Source organism: Lissotriton vulgaris, chromosome 4_1, assembly GCF_964263255.1.
Source record: "Lissotriton vulgaris chromosome 4_1, aLisVul1.2, whole genome shotgun sequence".
NCBI classification, from domain to species: domain Eukaryota; kingdom Metazoa; phylum Chordata; class Amphibia; order Caudata; family Salamandridae; genus Lissotriton; species Lissotriton vulgaris.
The window spans coordinates 1,499,622,979-1,499,646,930 of record NC_141691.1 but is presented as its reverse complement, the minus strand read 5'-3'; the positions used below and the strand labels follow the sequence as shown (position 1 = coordinate 1,499,646,930).

The 23,952-nt window shown below is 43.6% G+C and overlaps 1 protein-coding gene across 2 annotated transcripts in view; it reads left to right on the top strand.

Annotated features, from left to right (window-relative positions):
• ALKAL1 (ALK and LTK ligand 1) overlaps positions 1-23,952 on the top strand; it is a 718,899-nt gene that overhangs the window by 638,010 nt on the left and 56,937 nt on the right. The window contains exon 5 of one of the 2 annotated variants that reach the window (XM_086966954.1): positions 8,190-8,266. In XM_086966954.1, the coding sequence (XP_086823080.1) occupies positions 8,190-8,254 (65 nt within the window). In that variant the 3' untranslated portion in view covers positions 8,255-8,266. The remainder of the gene's footprint in view (positions 1-8,189; positions 8,267-23,952) is intronic. The other variant, XM_086966953.1, reaches the window with a different exon arrangement.

The window sequence follows — 23,952 nt, the reverse complement described above, 5'->3', positions numbered from 1 at the left end:
ACCATAACCTCTTGATCTCGAGTAGGGCCGTCGATTGAACCTGCCGGAAGATTGGCCCCTTCTTCCGGTCCTTCCAAAAAGGTTATTTGAATTAAATACTTTCCTCATGTTCTGGTGTGCCTTATCCAGGGCAGTGAAAGTAGAGACGTACTTGCCTAAAGTCTTAATTAAATCTTCTCCAAAAAGAAGACCTTTTGGATTAATAGAAGTTTCTTTGTCAGCCAAATCAGTCAATTTAGGGCTAATTTTAGTTAAGACAACCCTTCTTCTCTCTGAGTTGAGGCCGGCATTAGCGTTACCTAACAATACTAGAGCTCTTTGACTCCAGCCCCGAATGGAGCGAGTGTCCAGAGGAGAGTCATTGAGGTAGCTATCTTCTGCAGCATCAATGATTTTAGTCAAGGGACCAAGGATGTCTAACACTTTGTCCTGGCAGATCTTCAAGGACCATTGTAATCCTTTCCGGGGGTCTCTACCAAGTTTAAAAAGGTAGGTAATAAGTTCCGGATCGAGGTTTGGGGTCTGGCAAACCTTACCCTCAATGGAAGGTCTAGAGCATTCGGCTCTCAAGAGATTTCGTGTCTCCCTCTCTAAAGGATTTCTGAGCCACTTGGCGATGAATTTAGATACATGCTCATGGGGGGTCCATTCAGAGCTCCTTGAGTGTCTCATATTAAAGGGAGAGAAAATCTTCTCACCCAAAGGATCTAAGACGCTATCTTTAGAAGAAGAAGAAGGAGTATTGTCATCAAAGAGGAGAGAGTCAAAATCTCGGTCCTCATCAAGATCAAGGATGTACTCATCCGGGAAATCAGAGGCATCATTATTATTATTATAGAATTGAGATCGTCAATATTGTCTTGAGCACTTTGATAATTCGTGCCGCGAGGGACACCCATTAAAGTCGTGCCGCTGAGGACACCTCTTGATCTTTTGCCGCTGGGGACACCGGAGGCAAATGAGGTGCTAAGACCTCCTTCAAAGATTGAGGTGCTTGGACCTCCCGTGCTCTCTGGGGTAAACTCAGTATTATTTCTCTTTTTATGCCTCTTACCCCTTAATTCATCAGGATTTTCTCATAGGTAAAGTCTGCCTCTTGAATGACATCCTCCTCGGAGGGGAATGATCTTTTGGGGGACATGACTTGAGAAAGCGTCGAGAACATACAAGATCTCATCTCTTGGTGAATAAGCTTCCTGATGGATTCATCAGAAAAGTCAGGTTCTGTATTGTTAGCATGTTCTGAATCTTTGTTCAGAACATTGACATTGACATTGTTAAAGTATAATATTGTTTAAGTATAATATTCCCTGATGCCTGGAATATGAATATAAATTTAATATATATATAGTTATTATTAGTTTTTTTTTTTTTTTTTAGGTTAATGAAATCCTTCTTTTTTTATATAATATTTTTTAAGTTAAATAAGTATATCCTATCCAAAATTAAATAAATGAGAGGGTCCAGTAGGACTAAGAGACAAACCGGAAGGTTAAATGGGGTAGAAAATGCATCTGTTCGGCGAAAATATTTGTTTAAAAGTAAGGTGCTCCGTGAGCGGGAGTAAGGGAAGCAGCTGATCGGGTAAATAAACCGATGCTCGGAGTAACGGCATTGCAGGCAGTACGAGCACCGAGGAAAGGCCCCCAGCTACAACGCGACGTTGCGCGAGTGTGGCAAAGGGTCATTCCTATAATTTAGGCAAAATATGGAAGGAGGAGAGTAGATGAGCGTAAAGACGCTGTGCGGCCGGTTGCTCGATGAAAGAATTGAGATCCGAGCGGCCGGTCACAGAAATGCAGGGATATGAAAGGGCAGAGGGAGCGCGAGCCGGAAAAAGACGAAATAAGGTGAGAGAAAGCCGACCTCCGTAAATTGGAGGTCGGGGTGCAAATGCGAGGGTGGGGTAATGGCGGTTAGCCGTGGAGAAGAGGAATGGACACGAGAGTGCTGTAGGGAAAAATAAATGGTTAGAGTAGGTCTAATTAATAACAACAAGGTATATAATGGGTCTAAATAATAACAACAATGTAAATATATCTACAATAGTGAAAAAAGGGAGAAATAAGCTAAAAGTACAAGAGCTTTCAAGAGGAAAGGAAAAGCAGACTTATCTGCTTGGAGACGCATTTAAAAGAGGCTGATTGCCTGGTGCTTACTGCTATTGTTTGGTCTGTAATGTTCTAGTATGGAACTTTTACTTTTTGACATATGCGGCTGCTTGGGTCTGCATTAAAAGTTATAAGCATAATGGTAGCCTCTGGTCTTGTAATGAAATCTGATTGAGGATGCAGCCATTGTCCTGTTCTGAAGTAGCCCTATTCCCATCACATATCAGATGAATATGATGAGTAGAAGATGACTTGATTGGTGAAATGATCTAAAAAGGGGTCTGAATCTTTGGGTCTAATCAGTGATGAAGAGAACTGGAGTAACTCTTGGTGTGTAAAACTTGATGCAGACATTTTAAAGAGCAAGTCAATGGAAAACATACATTTGAAATACCTTTCAAAAATGCATGGATTTATGAGCTAATTGATTGTGAGAATAATTTCAGTTTTCTCTGTATTCTCTGGTTGCACACGCCGAATTGTGGGGCATATTATCAAGGGATTTATCTCCGCTTTTTGGCTTTAAAAGCCAAAAAAACCGAGATAAAATGATCTCTCTATCAGCAACAGGGTGCTAACACGCAAATTCGCATGTTAGCACCCTTTTTCTCTACGCTTCCCCTTGCATCTCTAAAGAGATGCAAAGGGGGCGTTCCAGAGAAAAATAATAGGAGAAATGTTGATAAGCGACATTTCTCCTATTATCAAGGATTTCGCTAACCCTGTTAGTGATAAAAAAAGCAGCGCTAACGGCGGTTAGCGCTGCTTTTTTTACACCTGATATTTTCCTGACTTAGCCATGATATCCTATGGAAGGTGGATATCATGGCTAAGTTTGTGAGCCCCTATCATCAAGCTAACACCAAACTTCGAGAGATTATCGTTGGTTTTCCAGCGATAATCTCTCATTTGGCAGTTAGCGCGAGGATTTTTATCACTTCTGAGATAAACTTTGTATATCGCAAGTTATCTCTGCGATAATTTCCGGCGATGCTTAGCGTTAAAAAATTGGGGGCATATTACCAAGCAATAGCGATAATTATCGCTATTGCTTGGTTAGAAACAAAAATTTACCACAGAGCTGCGGCGATTTTTACCGCAAATAAACCTTGGTATTACCAAGGTTTATCGCAAATGCGATAAAAATCGCCGCAATGCATGAATATCGCTGAAAAGTCCGCAATATTCATGCATTACCGAGCTAATGCTCGTAGCCATGTTATCCACCTCCCATTGGATAACATGGCTAAGAACTGCTCAGGGCAGGTGTTAGCTTTTGGAGATATTCGCGCTTAGCACGAATATCTCCAAAAGTTGGTAATAGGAGATAGCGATGTTAGCGACTGTTTTCAGTCTCTAATATCTTGGCACGCCCACTTTGCATGTCATTAGTGATAAATATCACTGACATGCAAAGTGGGGCCCAAGATGGTCGCTATCTCCTACTAGCTGTCGCTAACTGGTGTTAGCAACAGCTAGGTAATAGGGAGATAATTTTATCTCCGCTTTCTTGGCTTTTAAAGCCAAAAAAGCGGAGATAAACCCCCTTGATAATATGCCCCTATGTTGCTAAGCCTCGTTAGCGATAAATATCGCTAATCGTTGATAATATGCCCCTGTGTGTTACAAAACAAGATTATGCGCCTAAAAACAAAACAATTCTCTTTAACAAAGAGGTCTCATCAAAATATCTGCCCCAGCCCCATGTTGCACTTAAGAACTGGTACAGGCCAAAAATAAGACGCAGATGTCTTTAGAAGCCATGACAGAAACATTATGAAGACTGGATCAAAGTTAAGTTCAAACAAGGCATGACGGGCTACAAATTAAAAATTAAAAGTACAGTTTATTCCAGTAAAATGTGTGAAGCACAACCCTCAAAAATAAAACTTTAAAATCAGGCATGATCTTCCACAGATAGGGTTTCTCCAAATCGAAAACCCTCACAAGAACTCTGTAATGAATGTAACTTTTTTTTCCACAAAATAGCACAATTGAAGAAAGTATTGATTAAAAAAAACTTATATTTGATTCCAATAATAATGAAATGAATCAAGTCAAGCTCTCTGTTGTAAGACCGCTTGATGAGATTTACTGCAAATGCGAAGTAAATTGTAACCATTATATGCACATATAAAACACATTAAAGCACAATAAAAGGCAAAGAAGAAGGAACGGATCTAAAATAGTGATACAGTGTGTTCTTTAGAAATTTCTGCCGATCCAAGCTTGAAATCAAGTTAAATTAGCAACAAGAAAGTCAGCATGCTACATTCAGGAAATGTGCAAAAGTACCATAAACGGAAATGTGAAGAGTTCCCATGTTATTTACTTGTTAATACTGCTTTGATTAAGATAAATACTCGGTCGCAATTTTTTTTTGGTACTGGTCTACAACAAACATTATCAGCATATTTGAGTAGTGACTACAATGAAAAAACATAATAAAAAATCTGTTACACTTCAGTACAGAACCCACAGCTGCAAGGCTATGGGCCAGTAGTTATTGTGGGAGCAGTTTACGTACATGCTGAGGCAATCTGACTGTTTTACAAGCTAGCTGAATATTGTGTCCATTTAAAAGGGATATTACCACAGGACGACAAGACCTTATTTGCAGGGCCCTTAAAGCAGGGGGGTAACAACTTTTACTGGAGGGGTAAAAGCGGGCAACATGTGCACAACAGGTGAAGTATGCTCTCCTGGCTATAGCCGCCAAAGCGGCATTGAGTGGCCGGCCAAGACTGCTTCCAGGAGAGTATATAGGGGCAGATTTACAAGCCCCTTACGCCACTTTTGAGTCACTTTTCCCATGTTAAAAGTGACGCAAAAGTGGCGCATGGGGCTTGTAAATCTGCACCATAGTCCTTAAAAATATATGCCCCCAAGTGGATTGCTACAATTGCATGTTGCATGGATGCTGGGATGTGAGTCCTCAAGTATGTTTGTGGAGTCCACGCAGAGCATGGCGGCAGCACTGTCCAAGCAATGCCTTTTCTGGGCAAACTCTGCTTTGTTGGTGATCCACGAGAAGAAAATGAATTACATTGCGCACGCTGCATCGCCGATTGCGATGCAGCTCCAATGTAATTCGTTTTACTTATTTATTTATTTACTTAACTCCGTTCGGCCGTATGCCGGAGTTTACTACCCCCACCCTGCCCCTCCCCCGCCCCACCACTTCGCAGCACTCCCTCGAGTAATCGTCACTTGATTTTAAGCCGAACTCTCTGCAATGTGATATTAAAAGATTAGCAATTACTGAAGGATATGAAAGAATTAATATTTTGCTATTCATTTCCTATTTATTTACTTCTATATACGATGATATGGGTAGTACACCATGTGAGTGTAGGAATTCGCTGGAATGTGTCGAGTGAATGTAACCTCATATGTCAAGTCAATCAATGAAGCGCCTGATATGAAACTAGGAGCAAGCATTAATGGCGCCAGAGAATGCCTGTGTCAGTTATTGCTCTTTTTCATGGGCAGCAAAGGCATCTCAGGAATAAAGAGATGAATCAGAGTGATTCCGTGACATGCAGTTGTTTTCAACAATCGACTCTTTGGAGTGTTGACTGTCACGAGGGCAGCTATACTTCACAAGCGGGCCGTGAGGAATTCTACTGAAGACAGCACTTCAGTCAGGCAGGCCACTTTTGAACATGTTAATTGTAGAGAAAGTAGGAAAAACTCGAATGTCACTTCCTCTCATGTTTCCTCTGCTTGAATATGGCACAAACATTCTCCTTGTATCTTTATGTCATTTTTTGTCTACCAATATTTATGTAAGTCATTTACATACAGCTATTCAGGGGAGCATTTAGGCTTCCAAAAATATATCACAAGTTCCAAACATTTAGCCAAAGAATGTTAAGGCCTCTCCCGTTAAAATAACTCAACCCCTGTCCGTAAAAGTGGAGACTGGAATGGTACAAGTCTTTGGGAGAAAGTGTGCCTTTAATGCTTTCTTTCAGATTAGATAGTCAGACGGGATTTGCTTGATATTCATTTGTAGACTAAGAACTAAAATACTAGTCAATTGCGTGAATGAGGCTACAGCGGGAAGTTGAAGGGCATATGGGGAGGATTTTTCAGTGCACCTTCTTGTGCTGGTGTTGGTATATCAACAAGGTGTTGATTTCACAGATAGAATTGCAATATGGTTCATACACAGACTCACAAAGCACATGAGAGTTAATGGAAGGAAATTGTAGTTGCAACAGAACGGGAGAAATGTGCTTCCGCATTCTGAGTCAGATTTACGACTTCTGGCGCATCTCTGCAAATCAGCGGGGATGCGCCAGAACAGAGGCGTCACGTAATCCCCCCCCTTGCGCCACCACGGATGCGTCACATTTACAATGCGGCGCACCATGGTGCAAGGAGGGGCAGATGTGTGACGCATCTGATGCCGTAAAGGTGACGCAGTGCTGGAGTCGTGTCTCAAGCGCGACGCAACTCCAGCACTGCTCGGGGGCGCCCTATACTAGCTGTGCTGCGTCACTCCTTACGCCTGTTTTACGCCTGCTGCAAGCAGACGTAAGGTTTTGACGCAGCAGGGTCAGAAATGTGACTGAGTAAAACCTTGTAGATTTCACTCAGCCACTTTTCAGAGGCGTTCCTGCGCCGAAACGCCGCCGCACCAGAACGCCCACATGAAACCTGGCGCAGGGCTTTACAACGTGACACATCTCCCTAGATGCAGGTTTGAGAAGTGATGAGTGTGTACTCCATAGAAAATTACAGTAATTCTTATAATTATGGTTTCCAAATTTAGTAGTATGCATCCCAGGCTATCCATTCAACCTGTGAACTACCGCGAAGACGGAGGACTGGGAGCAGGGACTGAACACGGCAACAGCCCAATAAAACTCACAGAAGAACTTCTACTCCTGGAGTACTGAACTCCCTGTACTTTTGATACTACTAAATTTGGAAACCATAATAATATACGCCACATATGTGAAATTAGCCTTGAGAAAGCCCCGGCGCAACTCGCCAAGAGGGGGCGAAACACGTGTCGGCTGTCCATGTCTCACAAAAAATAATAAAGATGTCCTATTGCAACCAGAAATAGTTTTGTCCTCTGTATGACGACTTGAAAGAACGGATATTATTCCTGATAAGAATTACTGTAATTTTCTATGGAGTACACACTCATCACTTCTCAAACCTGTATTTCTACATGAAGCCCAAGAGGTCCAGAGCTTCGAGTGTGTCTCCTTTCACCGATAAAAACAGCTTATCTAAGCGTTGTTCAAGCCTTAGAATCCTTGGACCTTTGCCATCTTGCCTACATCTCCCTAGATGCGTCACGTTGTAAATACCTCGCAGCATGGCGCTGGCTTTGCGCCGCCGCTGCATCTCAAAAGTGACACAACGGCGGCGCAAAAAAGTGGCGTACGGGGCTTGTAAATCTGCCCCCCTGTACTTAGCAGTAAATCCAACATCTGCATTTTGTGTCTGTTACTGCATTAGATGGTATAGATACCTATAAAGGGAGCTGCGGTATTCTACTTTTGGGGTGCAAACGCTTCTGTGGTCGTTCTTTATGAAGAATCCTTAGTAAAGGATTCCGTGGCCTAATAAAAGGAGCCACTAATTGTGAAAGAATCCAATGAAAAATTTGATTGCATTACCCCTAACGTGCCAATGATTGAGTCATAACTATTCCAATTTTGTTAACTGATTATTGAAAGAAGATGTGTAAGGTGCAATCTCAAAACAAGTGATAAACATCAAATCAAGTGTGCTTAGTACCGCTGCTCAACTAAATTAGTTGAAAGTATTTTGATGTTGTCATTGAAGTTGCATGGCTTTTCATCAGTGTCTGTGATTAAAATATAAATGCACACAGAAAACACAAATTTACAAAATAATTGAAAACAACATTTTATTATATGTCTGCCATCCCATGTATATGTTAACACGTGGTTCTTATGCTATTCTGGATAATAAACCTAGCGTACAGTGTTTTATTCATCAGCAAATTGATGATGTTGACATTTTGCATGCGGGATATTGTGTTTGTTTTGCAGACACTGTGAATGCTGATCATTTTATATTTTCTTTTAGATTACAAAAGATGTGCAAGGTTACTAACGCGGTTAGCAATGAGCCCATCGTGTGCCCAGTCCTAGGATATTAGGTCTGTAAGTACATGTAATTTACTTATTATCGGATTCTTATTTGGTTTGATGGCTTGCAGGATGTTATTAACCATTTATTGTTGTCACAATAAAAAAAGAATGAAGTAGATGAAACGCATAAAAGTTATTTTGAAATTTGGTGGGGAACCGAATTCCGCGAGAAGTCTCATGAAGAAGCAAATGCACCAAAGATACTTGATCACTAATACGTCACACTGTGTTGTGTTGATGTTGAGTAAACGCCTGGCACCTTTTCCCACCGCCTGGGATTATTGTACTTCCTTTCTCAGGTAGTTCGCCTTCCTTCTACCCTGAAGAGGTCTGCAGTTTCTAGGGTGAAATGGTTCTACAATTATAATGGAGGAGCCACTTTGATTTTCATTCATTTTCAAAGACATTTTGATACACATTCAAGATAATGGAGGGCAAAATTGCTCCTCACATGTGTATAATCCACAGACTATCTCCACCATGGACTGCGTAAAAAGCAAAGAACAGAGCCATATTTGATAATAACATTTGGAAGAGCAAAATGGGGCATGTTTACAGTGAAGTGAGGGAGTGAGGCGTTAGCCTTCTTGGCTTAAGGCCGCACTCCGCCACTTCAGAAACGCAGGCCTGCACATACTTACAAAAATATGGTGCAGTCCTGCGTTTCTCCCTGCGCTGTCCCTTTGCAGCCTAGCACCAACCCATGCACCCTTGCACCATAGTGCAAGGGTGCCTGCGTTGAGGGGAAGATTGTTTATGTGCGGGAAGCTCTTGCTTCCTGCACATAAACAATCTTTGAATGACGTTTTCTAACTTTTATGTGTGCTGCTTAATGTAGTTTCTTTTTTTGATTGTTTATGTGCAGGAAAGGGGAGTTTCTTGCACATAAACAATAATAGGCAATTTGCTGTTTTTATGTGTACTGCACAAGGCAGCACACATTGAAAGAGCAAAAACGAGGAGAAATAAAGCATTTCTCCTCGTTTCACCTGTTTAACCGCCTAACCGCAGCAGCGATTCCTCCGTGGCGCGTCAGTTTAGCGCAGCACTACAAAGGTAGTGCGCGTGACGGCCGTTGGCCGCCAGAAGCAGCAATGGGGTTAAGACTAGGTTTACCTGGTCTTAGTTTTGGTGCTGCCTCCTATTTACACTGCCCTTGTAAATAGGAGGCAGCCTCAAAATCAATGAATGTTGCGATGGAACTCCCACTGCAACACCAATTGCCCTCCCCTTTCACGCTAAATACAGTGTGAAAGGTTGTCTTGTTTACAAGGCAGCGTTAGGCCATGTTAAGTGGCTTAACATTGCTTTGTAAGGTGGGCCATTATCATCATCACCACGTCACTGAAAGTAATGATGTGGTGGCGATAGGGGCTTGTAAATATGCCCCAAAATGTCTTCCGAGTTGGTACATTTATCGTTGAGCATTCGATATCTTTCTTAGATATGTGTAACCTTGTACATGTTTTTCCAATTTGGTTGATTTGTGTATGTTTTGCAACATTTAAGAACCGTGGTATCCATTCCAGAAGTGTACGATTATAAGCTTAGCCAAAATGTTAAAATAAATTTTCAGAAATCGTGCAGATAGTGTCAGTGAATAATTTGTGTAATCATTGGATTACAAATGATATAAGAATTCGTTCCTGCATTACACCCCTTTTCGTTTATATATCTAGAGACTCCAGGACATATTTACAGGAACTGATGCATCTGCATCAAAGCACCAAATTTCTTACAACTGCCGCAAATGCACTAACGATGCCATGGATGCGCTGTATCTACAATACAGTGTTCAATGGCGCTGAGATTCACAGATTCATCAGAAATTCTTTGGCGCTAAAGTTATGCATTGCTCGAGTTGGTTGTAAGAATGATGCAACTCCAGCATTGTGTCAGAACATAGTGGTGAGTCCCATATTAAAAGCCATGCGCCCTGTGTCTGGTCTGCGAAGCGTGATGCAGTGAAATGTGGTAAATTGTACTGCAACAGTTCTATGTGGCTTTTAACAATGGAACGCCTACCCTCCATATATTATACCTGCTGCAGGTATAATGTGACGCAGGTCTCTATAAACTGATGCATTGGCTTCAGTTTGTAAATATGGAGCAGTGTGGAGCAATGATTGTGCCGCTACTACGCCAAGAAACTGACATTGTAGTGGTGCTACCTCCTTGCAAATATGCCCTTCCATTTCTAACACACTGTAGCATAGTCCATAGTATGCCACTGCACTGTACATCACTCCACTGTGTGCTATTCCACTGTATGCTGCTCAACTTTACAATGCCCCAGCCTATGTCACTCCTTTTTACAGTACTACACTATAGGTCAATGCGATCTATAGTATTCCACTGTACTGAACTCCACTGTACAACACTCCACTCTATGCCATTCCACTCTATGTCACTCAACTCTACGCCACTCTAATATATGCTAAGACACTGTATCCCACTCTACTCTATACCACTCTACTCTACCCTACTCCACACTTTTCAATTCCACTGTATGCCAGTCCACTCAACGCCACTCCACGCTATGCTAGGAGTCGTCAGAGTTCGTGCAGTTGTACTATGCAGAATTCCATGGATTTGCATTAAAAATCTGTGGAATTCCACGGAGTTCCACAACGCCATTTTCAAAAGGGAATGAAACTATATTTGGCTTTGATGACTTAACCCACAATATGGGATAAAGTGGACAACCTCCTTAGATGCACAACATCGTCTAAGTGGCTGAAACAATGCCAAAAAAGGGAAAATGGTTCTGCATGAAATCTGCATGTGGCTGCAGCCGCTTTGTTTAATTGCTTTTTCAAAAGGGAGTCACTATGAGGAGAGTACCTGTGTGGTCTGTGACTTGGGGTGAGTGTCTTAAAAGTTTCAGCGCTCGGTCCATCATCTCCTCACAGCCACATCACACCCCACCTGAGAGACCTGCTCTGGCTCCCCATCAACAAGAGGATAACCTTCAAGCTCCTCACCCAAGCACACAAGGCATTCCACAACACCGGACCAGCGTACCTCAACAGCCGACTCAGCCTCTACACTCCCACCGCCAGCTCTGCTCCGCAGACCGCACCCTCGCCACAGTCCCCCTCATCCGAAGAGTGACTGCCGGAGGCATATCATTCTCCCACCTCGCCGCCAAGATGTGGAACACCCTCCCCATCCGCCTACCGCAGACCGAAGACCTCCTAACCTTCAAGAGACTCTTCAAGACCTGGCTCTTCGAACAGTAGCAGCATCTCCCCCTAGCGCCTTGAGCCCCTCACGGGTATGTAGTGCGCTTTACAAAAGATATGATTGATTGATTGATTGATCTCCTTGTGTTTGCTTTGTTCACCCTAAGTTGGCAGGGTATTCCCAGACCTGGGTCCCTTGCTCACTTTGCCACTTGATTCAAGCTTGCCTGGCTGATGAGGGGTATTACCCGGAAACCGGTCCCAGGATACTTGTTTCCAGTCCAGTGAAGACATGGCTTGGCAGTTCGGGCTGGGCTGTAGTGCGTAACTCGCCTCAGGGTGCATGGGACCTGCCAGCAATACTTGTAGAGCACTATAACTTCCAAACCTGAGTGTTGTTAATCTACATTGAGGCTGGAGTGTTGCCAGGGACAGTCGCACACCTGTGGGGCATGAAGTTGTGTGTGATACAAGGCTTGTTTGTGAGATGTACCTACCGTGTGCCCTCTGAGTAGAGAAGGCAGGGCCAACTCTGCTGGTGGAGTGGAGTTTCCCACCCTCCCCTGCACTATGCCATTCCAGTCTTTGCCACTGCACTGTCTACCACTCCACTATAAGGCACTCCACTCTACAGCAATGAACTGTACAATATTACACTGTACATCACATCATCCGGTGTCACTCCACTATTCACCTCTCCACTATTTGCCAATATACTCTATTCTACTACATTTCTACTCTGTTCCACTGTACGACACTTCATTCTACGGCACTGTATTATACTATTCCACTCCACTCTAGAACTACACTGTTCGTCACTACCCTCTACCCCACCACACTGTATCCTGCTCCACTCTACCCCACCATACTTAACCCTGATCCACTATACAGCATGGTATTCCACTCTACAACATTCTATACCAAAACACTATATGCCACTCAACTCTACACCACTCCAGTCTATGCTACTCCACTGTCTGAAAATACACTGTACCTCACTCCACGTCACTCTACTGTATGCTACTCTACTGCACGGCTCTCCACTCTACCCTACTCCAGTTTACACTGCTCCACGGTATGCCATTCTGCTGTACTCCACTTTACTCAAGGCTTTCCAATGTATACCACTACACTGTACTTCACTCCACTATACCCCAGTCAACACTAGAACACTCCAATGTACACCACTATATTTTATGCCACACCACTCTATGCTAATACACTTTACGGCAACCCACTCTAACACACTCCATTGTGCATGACTGCTCTGTACAACATTAAACTGTAGGCCAATTCACTTACACTATTCCACTGTACGCAGCTCCACAGTATGACCCTTCACTCTATGCTCTTCCACTCTATGCTCTTCCACTGTAAGCCACTTCATGGAACACCACTCTAATATACAATATTAGTCAGTATGTCACTGCACTCTACACCACTCTAGTGTACCCCACGCCGTGCCACTCCACATCACTCCACTCTATGACACTTCACTCTTTGCCACTCCAGTCTTAGGGGCCTATTAGGATGGTGGGCGAACCTGAGTCCGCTGCGGTGGTCGCATCTGTCATTTTAATATTGTGGCGGGTGCTGCTGGCTGCAGCACCCGCCACAATGGTAAAATGCCATGTTGTGCATTTCCATGCACAATGTGGCAGGCACTGCACGGTGCCTGCCACCTTGTGCATGGACATGTAGGGGATACCATAGGTACCACCCAAGTGCACCCTCCCACCCCCCCCCAGGGGCCCGCAATGGGCCCCCAAAGCAGGCCACCGGCAGCCTTTCCATGGCGGCATTGCTGCCATGGAAAGGCCTGAAAATCAAACATCATACTATGTATGGCGGTGACTATTAAGCACCGCCACTATATATGAGCCCCATCGCCGCCCGGCCAGCAATCGTAACAATTTCCGACTGGCAGAAAAGTGGCGGACCGGCTTTCCGTCCGCCGCAATACTCTCCGCCATCGTGATATGGCGGTGGGTAATTCACGTTACAATTGTGTGACGGCATCGTAATCTCATCCTAAGCCACTGCACTCAGCGATAGTACCCTCTACATTACTGTACTCTATGCTATTCTACTGTGCAAAATCCACTCTTGCCACTGCACTCTATGCTATTCCTCTAGAAGACACCCCACACTACTCTGCTCAATGTCACTCCACTAAACGCCCTTCCACTGTACACCACCACACTCTTCAAAACTCCAGTGTATGACACTCCACTATATGGTATTCCACTCTCCACTACCCCACTCTATGCTATTATACTGTTTGCCACTACACTGTACTTGACTCCACTGTACTCCACTTCACTCTATGCTACACCACAGCATGCTATTACTCTCTACCACACTACACTCCATTCCACTCCACTCTTCGTCACTCCACTGTATGAAATTCTATTGCATGCCACCCCACTTATGCCACTCCACTCTACGCCACTCCACTGAATGCTATTCCACTGTATACCACTTCACTGTACCACATTGCATGCTACTCCACACACGACTATACACCACTATACTCTACAACAGTTCACTTTAGAACACTCTCCTCTCCTCCACTGTACTGTACCACACTCCTCTTAATAACACTCTACTCGATGACCGTGAACTCTATGATTTCAAAAACTATTTTATTAAAAATAAAAAAATCTTTGAAACTCAATGAAAAAAAACAAAGGTTGACATTTTGTTACAGGTAGGAACATTTTATTTTTTCTTTCTATACAAACCAAACCTTCTATATTATTTTTTATTATTTCAGTTTTAACCTGACCTCTCGAATGTGTTTGTCATGGTGTAGGTTAATTTCTGTCCAGTCATCATCTGTGTATTCTAGAAATAGTCGTTATGACCACCGGTCTTTCAGCTGAGTCCATACTGGGGAAGTCATGGAAGAGACAATGAGGATTTTTTACAGTCCTTAGAAATCTCCCTTATAAGTTTTCCTTTTTTGTAAATAGGAACAATCTTTATCTCACCACTATCCTCCACCTTTACATGTTGAGGTCAGGTAGCAAATCTTTCTCCTACTTGTCTGCAACTAACTGGAATTTGTGACCACTCAGTATCTGCAGCACCTCTAATTTCCTACTGCTCAAGTAACTCCTTAAGACCTGGCTTTTCTTCAACCTCAACTTGACAGATGACTATAAGTCTGAGGGGCATATTTTCAAGGAAATGGTGCATCATGGCGCTGCAGCAACTTTTGCAGCGCCACATGTCGCAAGCCGACCGTGGCGGAAATGTGGATGACGGTCTTTCTGACCGCCGCGGTCCCCCCGCTATTGTAATATGGCGGGGGGAAATTGAGAGCGGACGGGCACGGATGGCGATCCATCCGCCATCCTAATCGGCCCCCAAGTTTTGGTAAATGTGAGACTCCTTTCACTGCTCTAACAATGTCAGCCACTGAAAGGAAAATGAAAGCTAGGCCTTTTTAATGAATCCATGCTAAGCAAGAAAAGGTAAGTAATATGTTGTTATAATGGGCTACAACACTAAAAAACAAGCACTACAAATGCAAAAGGTCTCACATTTTTTTGAGTTATAGTAACAGATACCAGACAAAAATTGCCACTTTGCAGCACAGAACAGAGCATAGCTCCGTGAAAGGGCCTGAAAGCCTAAAACAACATTGATAGCCTACAAAATAAGAAGGCAGACCAGGATGACCAGGAGGAACCGCGGGATGTTGGGATGTCCAAAGCAAGCAAACAATGAGTGAAATCACCTAGGGGTGACCCAAGCATGCAAAAGCAGGAAAATAAGATCCAATTCACCAATAAAAACCCCATATTTCTAAATGCCACAACAACGAACAAATGGCAATTCATGGGAATGCCAAAAGCTGATAGAGGAGGTAACAACAGGTCTTGCAAACAGCGCATGCACGCTGCCTAGGCTTGACCTAAACAATCTGTGGTGAACACAGTTTAGTTGCCTTTGCTGTGGCTTTGATAGAAGTGCTGGAAAGCAATTATCTCAGCACATCTAAGCGATAATTCATTTCTGACATTTTTTGAGATGCTGCCTTTGGATTGCCAAATTTTGCAGCTGCAAAATAATGGAACTGCAGCCAAAAAAAAACGAAATGTTGGCACCCAATGTGCATGTCACAAAAATACTGTGGCTAAGCCAGTTGCACTGTGCAGTAAGTATGAGCTAAAAAAAGGATGTCTGTTGCCAGAGAAAGTGAAGATTTCAGTTTGAAATGTGCACTATCTCTGGCACCATCGTTGCACATCTCTTGCAAGTGTGAAATGTGTTCTGCTCGAAGGAGTTAATGGTACTTCCCCAGCCACCTATAATGGTAATGTAAGATGGGAGGAGGGAGGAGTTCTCTCCGTAACAGAGCTCTGCAGCAGCATGTATTTCATGCTGCATGGTGCCTTGGGGAGAATGTGGTGGTGGCTAGAGAAGGTGTCAGCAGAAAGTCAGGAAGGGCAAAGTGCACAGAAGGGTGGGGAAAAAGGTGAAATGCAAAGGAGAGGGAAAGGGGCTAGTACCACAACAAGAGGTGTGAACAGAAGGAGGACTGCCAGGGGCAAGTGGACGGAGGAGAGGCACAGAAGTAATGAAGGTAGGAGGGCAAGAGGGGAGGCCAGGAAAAATACTGCTAAAGGTGTCCTGAAAGCTCAAATACCAGCTGTTTTTTTTGGAAAAACAATGGTTCAGGGATGGCCTAATGAGGTCCCAAGAGAAGTGTAGCGTAAGATTAATTCACGCTAGGGAGCTAAGGATGTAGGTACATATAGAATTATTTATTTTCTTTTACAACATTTATCATAAAGTTTCAGGTGCTCATATGAGTGACAAGGTGCATAACGTGACACAAGTGAACATAGTGAAAAACGGAATTTACCGCTAAATGGACCCCTAATAGAGATTAGAGGCTTAAGTAACGAAGTAAGTGCTCGCGGCTCTTTTCTTCCTTTTTCTCATTATTTAAACTCACTAAACCTGAGATCGTAACATGCATGCCCCAATGTTGTTCAGCAGGCGCAAGAAGGATCCATCCTTAAATTATTTTACCGAGCTGCCCAGACTCCGTTTTTGGGACACCCTTGAATTCAGTAAGTCAAGCAAAAAACTGCACCCTCCCTCACGCTTAGGTCTGTATTACTAAACTCCAAAAAAAACGTCGACAACTTTTCTGTCCCTTAACCCTTGGTGAGCTGCATCCAAATATGTGATGCTAAGGTTTTTATAGCGCCAAAACCGCTTACTGGACCCAGAATACAATTCTCAAGTCTTAATAATTTAATAAGTGCTTGCGATTTTTTCAATTTTCTTATTTGTATTAGTTAATTAAATACTAAATCGTAATAAGTATGTCTAAAATGTTGCCCAGCAGGCGCCAGAAGAACCCACTACTGAAAGACTTTGACATGCTACCAAGACTCCGTTTTTTGGCACCCCCTCGAACTCTGTAAGTCCAGCAAATAGCTGCGGGACTTTTTCCTCGCGCCTATATCGGAATAAGTACTGAGATATGACACCAATTTTTCTGTTCCCTTCAGAAATCTCTTCTGTCAAATCAGCTGATGCCCTACCTAATCTGAATTGAGTTTTCGGCCCTGTCGGACTGTACTAACTAAAGAGTAAGTTAGAATGAATAAGTGTATGCATGCTATTAAATGCCCCCCCTTTTTCCTGATCAGTAAATTAGCGCTGCACACATTGGTTTATTGCTAAGCGCCACCTCTCCCATTATAATCGAATTGTGCATGGAAATGAATCCTGTCACTGGGAGCACTAGAATCACTAAGCTAAGAAAATGAATATGTAGGTTCCTAATTTTTATTTCAATTACCTCTCTATAGTTTCAGGAGGCTTCTCAGTCCTGAAGATGATCTAAAATAATATAGATCGAAACGTCGTCGACCTACTCAAGGAAATATCACCCCCCATTGTATATATTTATGTGGTCTTTTACCTTGTTGTTGTGTGACATTCTGTTTTTCACTATGTTCAATTAAGTCACGTTATGCACCTTGTCACTCATATGAGCACCTGAAACTTTATGATAAATGTTGTAAAAGAAAATAAATAATTCTATATGTACCTACATCCTTAGCTCCCTAGCGTGAATTAATCTTACGCTACACTTCTCTTAGGACCTAATTAGGCCATCCCTGAACCATTGTTTTTCCAAAAAAACACTCTCACCCCAGGTTCGCTTTATGGGGTACCCTTGTTCTTAAGATATATACAAATACCAGCTGTGCCACAGTGTCCAGCAGTCTTTTCTCCTGGCCTTAATGGCCAGACGGTTTGTATTGAGCCTTTTGGAGGTGGCGTTGCATCACGGAATCTCGCGTGATTTCAAGTGCTGAGCAGTGTAGGAGAGAGAATGAAAACACCTCTCTCCTCCCCACCTTCCTTTTACTGGCCCATTGCGGCAACACAGGGTCAGTAAAAGGAGGATTTAGCTAAAATTCCAAGTTTATTTTAAGATTTAGGCAGATCTTTTGTAAAAATCAAAGGATTTTTATGAAATCAGGCTCTCTTTTGCAATATAAAACTTGACCAATACATACAGAATATCATATGTAGAAAGAGCACAAACAAGGAAAAGAACTAACAGATGAAGAGGAATGTATGTATACCACATACATTCCTCATCGGCAACCCGTAAACAATTCAGCGAAGACATCACTGACTTCATCAGTCCACATGCCCTCACCTCCGAGAACTACATTCTACTAGGAGACCTCAACTTCCACCTGGAAAAGAAAAACGACAGCAACACCACCACCCTTCTGGACAACCTGGCCAATCTCGGCCTCAAACAACTTGTTGACACTCCCACCCATGTAGCCGGACATACGCTCGACCCAATCTTCACCTCCAGCAAACACATCTCCTTCGATCGCACCACAGCTCTCCATTGGACGGACCACAGCTGTGTTCACTTCAGCTACAAAACCACCTCGACCCTCAACCGTCCACAACCTATTCCCCGAAGAAAATTGAACAAAATCACCACCGACCAACTCCTCACATCGCTCAACCAAAACCCACCCACACTCTCATCGGACCCAAACCAAGCTGCCATCAAATTCAAACAATGGATCACTCACAGCGCTGACGAATTAGCACCCTTGAAAAACCATCACACCAAACAAGACAGCAAAAAGGCCACCTGGTTCAACGATGACCTTAAGAAATCCAAGAAACTACGCCGTACTCTCGAGAAAACATGGAGAAAAAACCCAACCACCAACAACCTGACCACCTTCAAGGCAGCCACCCACAAACACCACCAGCTGATTTGATTCCCCAAGAAATCAGCATTCAAGAATCGACTCGACAACAACGCTCATAACAGCAAGGAACTATTCAACATCGTCAAAGAATTCACCAACCCCACCGCAGCCTCAAACGACATCACTCCCTCCCAAGACCTCTGCGATTCGTTATCTTCCTTCTTCTACAACAAAATTGCCGACATACATAACAACTTCGAATACAGATCCAACGAACAATCCTCTCCACCCCCTCAGAAACTAAACCGCCCTCTAACAACCTCAGCGCCTGGAACCCAATCACTGAAGACACCATCCGCCTAATGAATTCCATCCACTCTGGCTCGCCAACCGACCCATGTCCCCACCACATCTTCAACAAAGCAGACTCCATCATCGCACCCCATCTCCGTGATGTCATCAACTGCTCCTTCAACTCTGCCTCCTTCCCAGAAAGCTGGAAACATGCCGAAGTCAGCGCCCACCTGAAAAAACCCACAGCAGACCCCTCTGAACTCAAAAACTACCGCCCCATATCCCTCCTCCCATTCCCTGCCAAAGTCATTGAGAAAGCTGTCAATAGCCAGCTCGCCACCTTCCTTGAATCCAACAACTCCCTCGATCCCTCACAATCCGGCTTCGAGCCAAACACAGCACCGAAACCGCCCTCATCGCAGCAACAGACGACATCAGAACACTACTGGACAACGGAGAAACAGTGGCCCTCATTCTACTCGACCTCTCTGCCGCCTTCGACACTGTCTGTCACAGCACCCTCATACAACGCCTCAGCAACATCGGCATAAAAGGAAAAGCCTTGGACTGGATCATCTTGTTCCTCGCCGGGAGAACCCAAAGTGTCCGACTTCCCTCATTCAAATCAGAGGCCACCGAAGTCATCTGCGGAGTTCCACAAGGATCATCACTCAGTCCCACCCTCTTCAACGTTTACATGAGTCCATTCGCATCCTTTGCGCGTCAACACAATCTTAACATCATATCCTACGCTGACGACACCCAGCTGATCCTTTCCCTCACCAAAGACCCCAACACCGCCAAAACCAATCTTCACGAAGGCATGAAAGAAGTAGCCATATGGATGAAAAACAGCCGCCTAAAACTTAACTCAGACAAAACGGAAGTGCTCATCCTAGGATCATCCCCCTCTGCCTGGGACGACTCATGGTGGCCTTCTGATCTGGGCTCAGCACCCATACCCACAGACCACGCACCTAACCTTGGCTTCATCCTAGACTCCTCACTCTCGATGACCACACAAGTCAACGCCGTCTCATCCTCCTGCTTCAACGTACTTCGCATGCTCAAAAAAATCTTCCATTGGATCCCCGCCGAGACAAGAAAGACTGTCACCCACGCACTGGTTACGAGTCGACTAGACTACGGAAACACCCTCTATGCCGGAATTACAGCCAAGTTACAGAAAAAACTCCAACGCATCCAAAACGCATCAGCGAGACTCATTTTGGACATCCCTCGCCAAGATCACATTACCGGCCACCTGAAGGACCTCCACTGGCTTCCCGTCAACAAGAGCATAACATTCCGTCTCCTCACCCACGCACACAAGGCCCTCTACAAACTAGGGCCCGAATGCCTCAGCACTCGACTATCCTTCTACACACCCACCGCCAACTAAGATCCTCCAATCAAGGCCTCGCCACAATTCCGCGTATCCAAAGATCCACCATGGGAGGTAGATCCTTCTCCTACTTGGCGGCCAAGACCTGGAACTCACTCCCCACTCACCTCCGCCTTACACAGAACCACATCTCCTTCAGAAAAGAACTTAAAACCTGGCTATTCGATAAATGATGAACCCCCTTCCCAAGCGCCTTGAGACCCTCTGGGTGAGTAGTGCGAAATACAAATTCTTGAACTTGAACTATGTAGCAAAGGTGGCTTTCTATTTATGAAAAAGAAACGGGCCAAACAATACAGAACACATCACAGTTGCACACCATCTAAACTTAAGTTGCTCTGCTGCCTTGAGTCAAAGAGAGAACATATTTGTCAGGTATAGTAAAAAATTACCTATTTCCTTCTGCACTGGTGTACTTTTGGCAAGCTGAGGTCGGTAGTGGTATATCTGCAGGGCGATGAAGTGGGGGGGGAGGGGGAGCGGGAGGGGCAGGGGCAGAATGGGGGTAGTAATCTATGGATTGCGGAGCTTTACAGGTAAGTAAATATATAATTAAATAAAACTAATTTTGTTGCGCGCACTGCATCCCCAAATGTGATGCAGTGCGTGCAACAATTCGTTAAATTTATTTATATGTTTACTTACCTGTAAAGCTCCGTAATCCATTGATTACTACCCCCCACCCTGCCCCTCCCCACGTCACAACCCGGCAGGTACACACACTATCGACCGCGGCTGCTTTTGGCTGCCAAGTGTGAATCATCACAACCTGGAGCCATAGTGAAATGGTGTGTGTGCATTCTCTAAAGCAAAGGTAAAATAATGGAAGAGGATCCTTCCAGTACAAAAACTATACTTTAAGACTTTTACAACGTTGCATGTGTGTTAGACTGCAGCCCACATCCAAAGTTCGAAAAATAGGGAGAAATTAAAACATTCTCTTGTTACGCCTGCCTCAAAGAGATGTAAGGTTTTGGCAGAAGTCCCTTTTTATGAATGTTGGTAGATAGTGATTTACATCAAAAAGCAATGGTGGTTGCATGGGACACCCATGCACCACCCATAGAAGCCCCCTTTTATGCAATGTAGTGGAAAGTAGCACAACTTTCTGTTATTTTGACAATCAATCCAACACGCAATTCTTAATTTGTGCTGGTAGTTCAGTGTAGGCCCACATGCACACATTTTTGGGCACTGGGACTTGTTTTTCCAGACTATGAATCAGAACAAGATAGAGAAAAATCCAAAAAGGGGAAGGAAGGAGGAACAGAACGAAGGAAATCAATGAAAAAGAGTGAAAGTGGAGATGAAAAAGAGCATGCAGATGTGAGTCTAAGAGGCAAAGAATGCCTGGTGAGGTATTAAAGATGCATAAGGGACATGGAGGTGGTGCAACCTTCTGCGTCATTTGCGGAAGCTTCTGAGCAAATGTTTGGGCCCCAGTGCTTTCTATTTTACAAATCAAGCATTGCAATCTCAATACCTGGTTTGCGTTGCATAGCAAATCCCACCCCAGCATTTTGCCCTGAGTGTGTTTCACTTTTGTGATGCAAACCCAGCTCAAATCGTTAGTAAATTTGGTCCCATATTATTTTGTGTCAAACGTCGTCTTAAAAATGCATCTTTCATCTTACCCATGTTCAATTATGTATTCAGTTGCTTTCCACAGCTATTCGTGTTTATACTTTAAGGCCTCTTGCATTACATTTACATTACTTTTTTTTACGGCCTCATCACTTGTGCATTTTCAGCAATACGACTGAAAAACAGAAAGTACTAGCCACGGTGACTTGCTGCTCTGCCCTATGCCACAATCTTCATAAATATGCCCCAATCTGGCTTTCAAATGAGCCATTGCTTGAGGCTTTTTTAGCAATATTACAGTGACAGCACTGCATGAAAACACAGCAAAAACTACCGCTCTGTGCTTCCGTGCTGTGCTGACCATAGTGCATATGCTAGCTCGTGGAATGACTGCCTGCAAAGATAAAAGATGGGGTGCGTGCACCTCATAACAATTTTCATTACTTGAACTAATGCACCAAATAACTTACATTGGCAGTTTGTGCTTTGATCTATTCGGAGGGAGCCATTTTATAATAAAGTGTTCCGCACAGCAGTAAATAGTCAGTATTAGTTGCCTCATGGGCAAGTCACATTTTTGTGTGAAACATCGTTCAGATATTCCTGGCCACAGTCGTGGTTGTCAGCAGGACAATGTAGTGCAGGATGCGTATTTCAAACAGGCAGTTTACGGCTTTCATGAAAATGGCTTACGTCACTGCACCTTTTGTAATAAAAAAATATATTTGGTGACCGTGTGAGATAAAGGGAATCCTTTTAGTGCAACACATTGACATCTGATGCAATTAGAGACCAATAACAACTATCTGCGCCTCTTGGATGTTGCCTGAAAGAGAAAAATATGGCTAATACACAATGTGTGTCTTTTCGATGCAATGAGTGCAAAGTAAGTGGTTGTATTTATTCACTTCTCACTATCCTGTCGTATGTCTAATTCCAACTGCCCCCAACCCTGCCCTCACCCCATCTCACTGCCTCCACTGGCACTGGCCTAGATTTTGGAAGAATAATTACTGTGGATTTGGTTTTTCCCTACATCGATTTTCATTTGTGTTACACTGAACAAATGCTATTTTACATACAAAGAGGGAGATAATATTTTATACCGTTTCTCAGTGAAGAAAATGGCCCTAAGCAAGGTGACCTTTGGTAACTGAAGCATTATGCAAGTATGCATTATTTTCCACGAGAATGAATATAATACTTTTTTGGGACAAAAACGTACATTGTGTATTAGCCATATGTTTCTCATTCAGGCAACATCCAAGGGGCGCAGATAGTTGTTATTGCTCACTGATTGCAGCAGTTGTCAATCTGCTGTACTAAAATGATTCACTTTGTGGCATACAGTCAATCAAAATATGTATTTTTAGTTCAATTGGGCAGTGACGTCAGCCATTTTCATGAAATCTGTAAATTCCCTTCCTGAAATACGCCTCCTACCCTACATTATCCTACTGACAACCACAACTGCAGCCAGAAATAACTATAAACAACCAGAAGAACCCGGGGGCCTACTCACTAACTACCAGTCTACACCGAGTGCGCCTACAATGATCCTGAACCCATATCTACCCCTTAATAATTATAGAGTAGAAACAAAGCCCTTATGAGTGGGTGGTTTCCTATCAAACTCGTAAACTTGATCAATCGTATCACTTGGGTATCCAGCCTTCCATCCACTCCCCCTCTTGATGATAGAGGGTTGAACTGTGGAAAATATCATGAAAGGGGTCTTAAGAAGAGACCGCAACAAAATATCAGGTACAGACAGACCCTATCAAAGTGGTTCTACAGAAGTATGTTGTAGTGGGAATATTAAGTGCAGTGCAAAGTGTAAGTGCAAGTTAAAAAGGATTTTTAGCAGAGAAATATTTTATTGAAGTGCATTCTTGTCCTCTCCCCCTGTGCTGCCGCTATTTTGGCAGGCTAGCGCCAATGCAGTCACTCTTGCACCATGGTGGAAGGGTGTCTGTGTGGCATTCTGGATTGTTTTCCTGCAGGAAG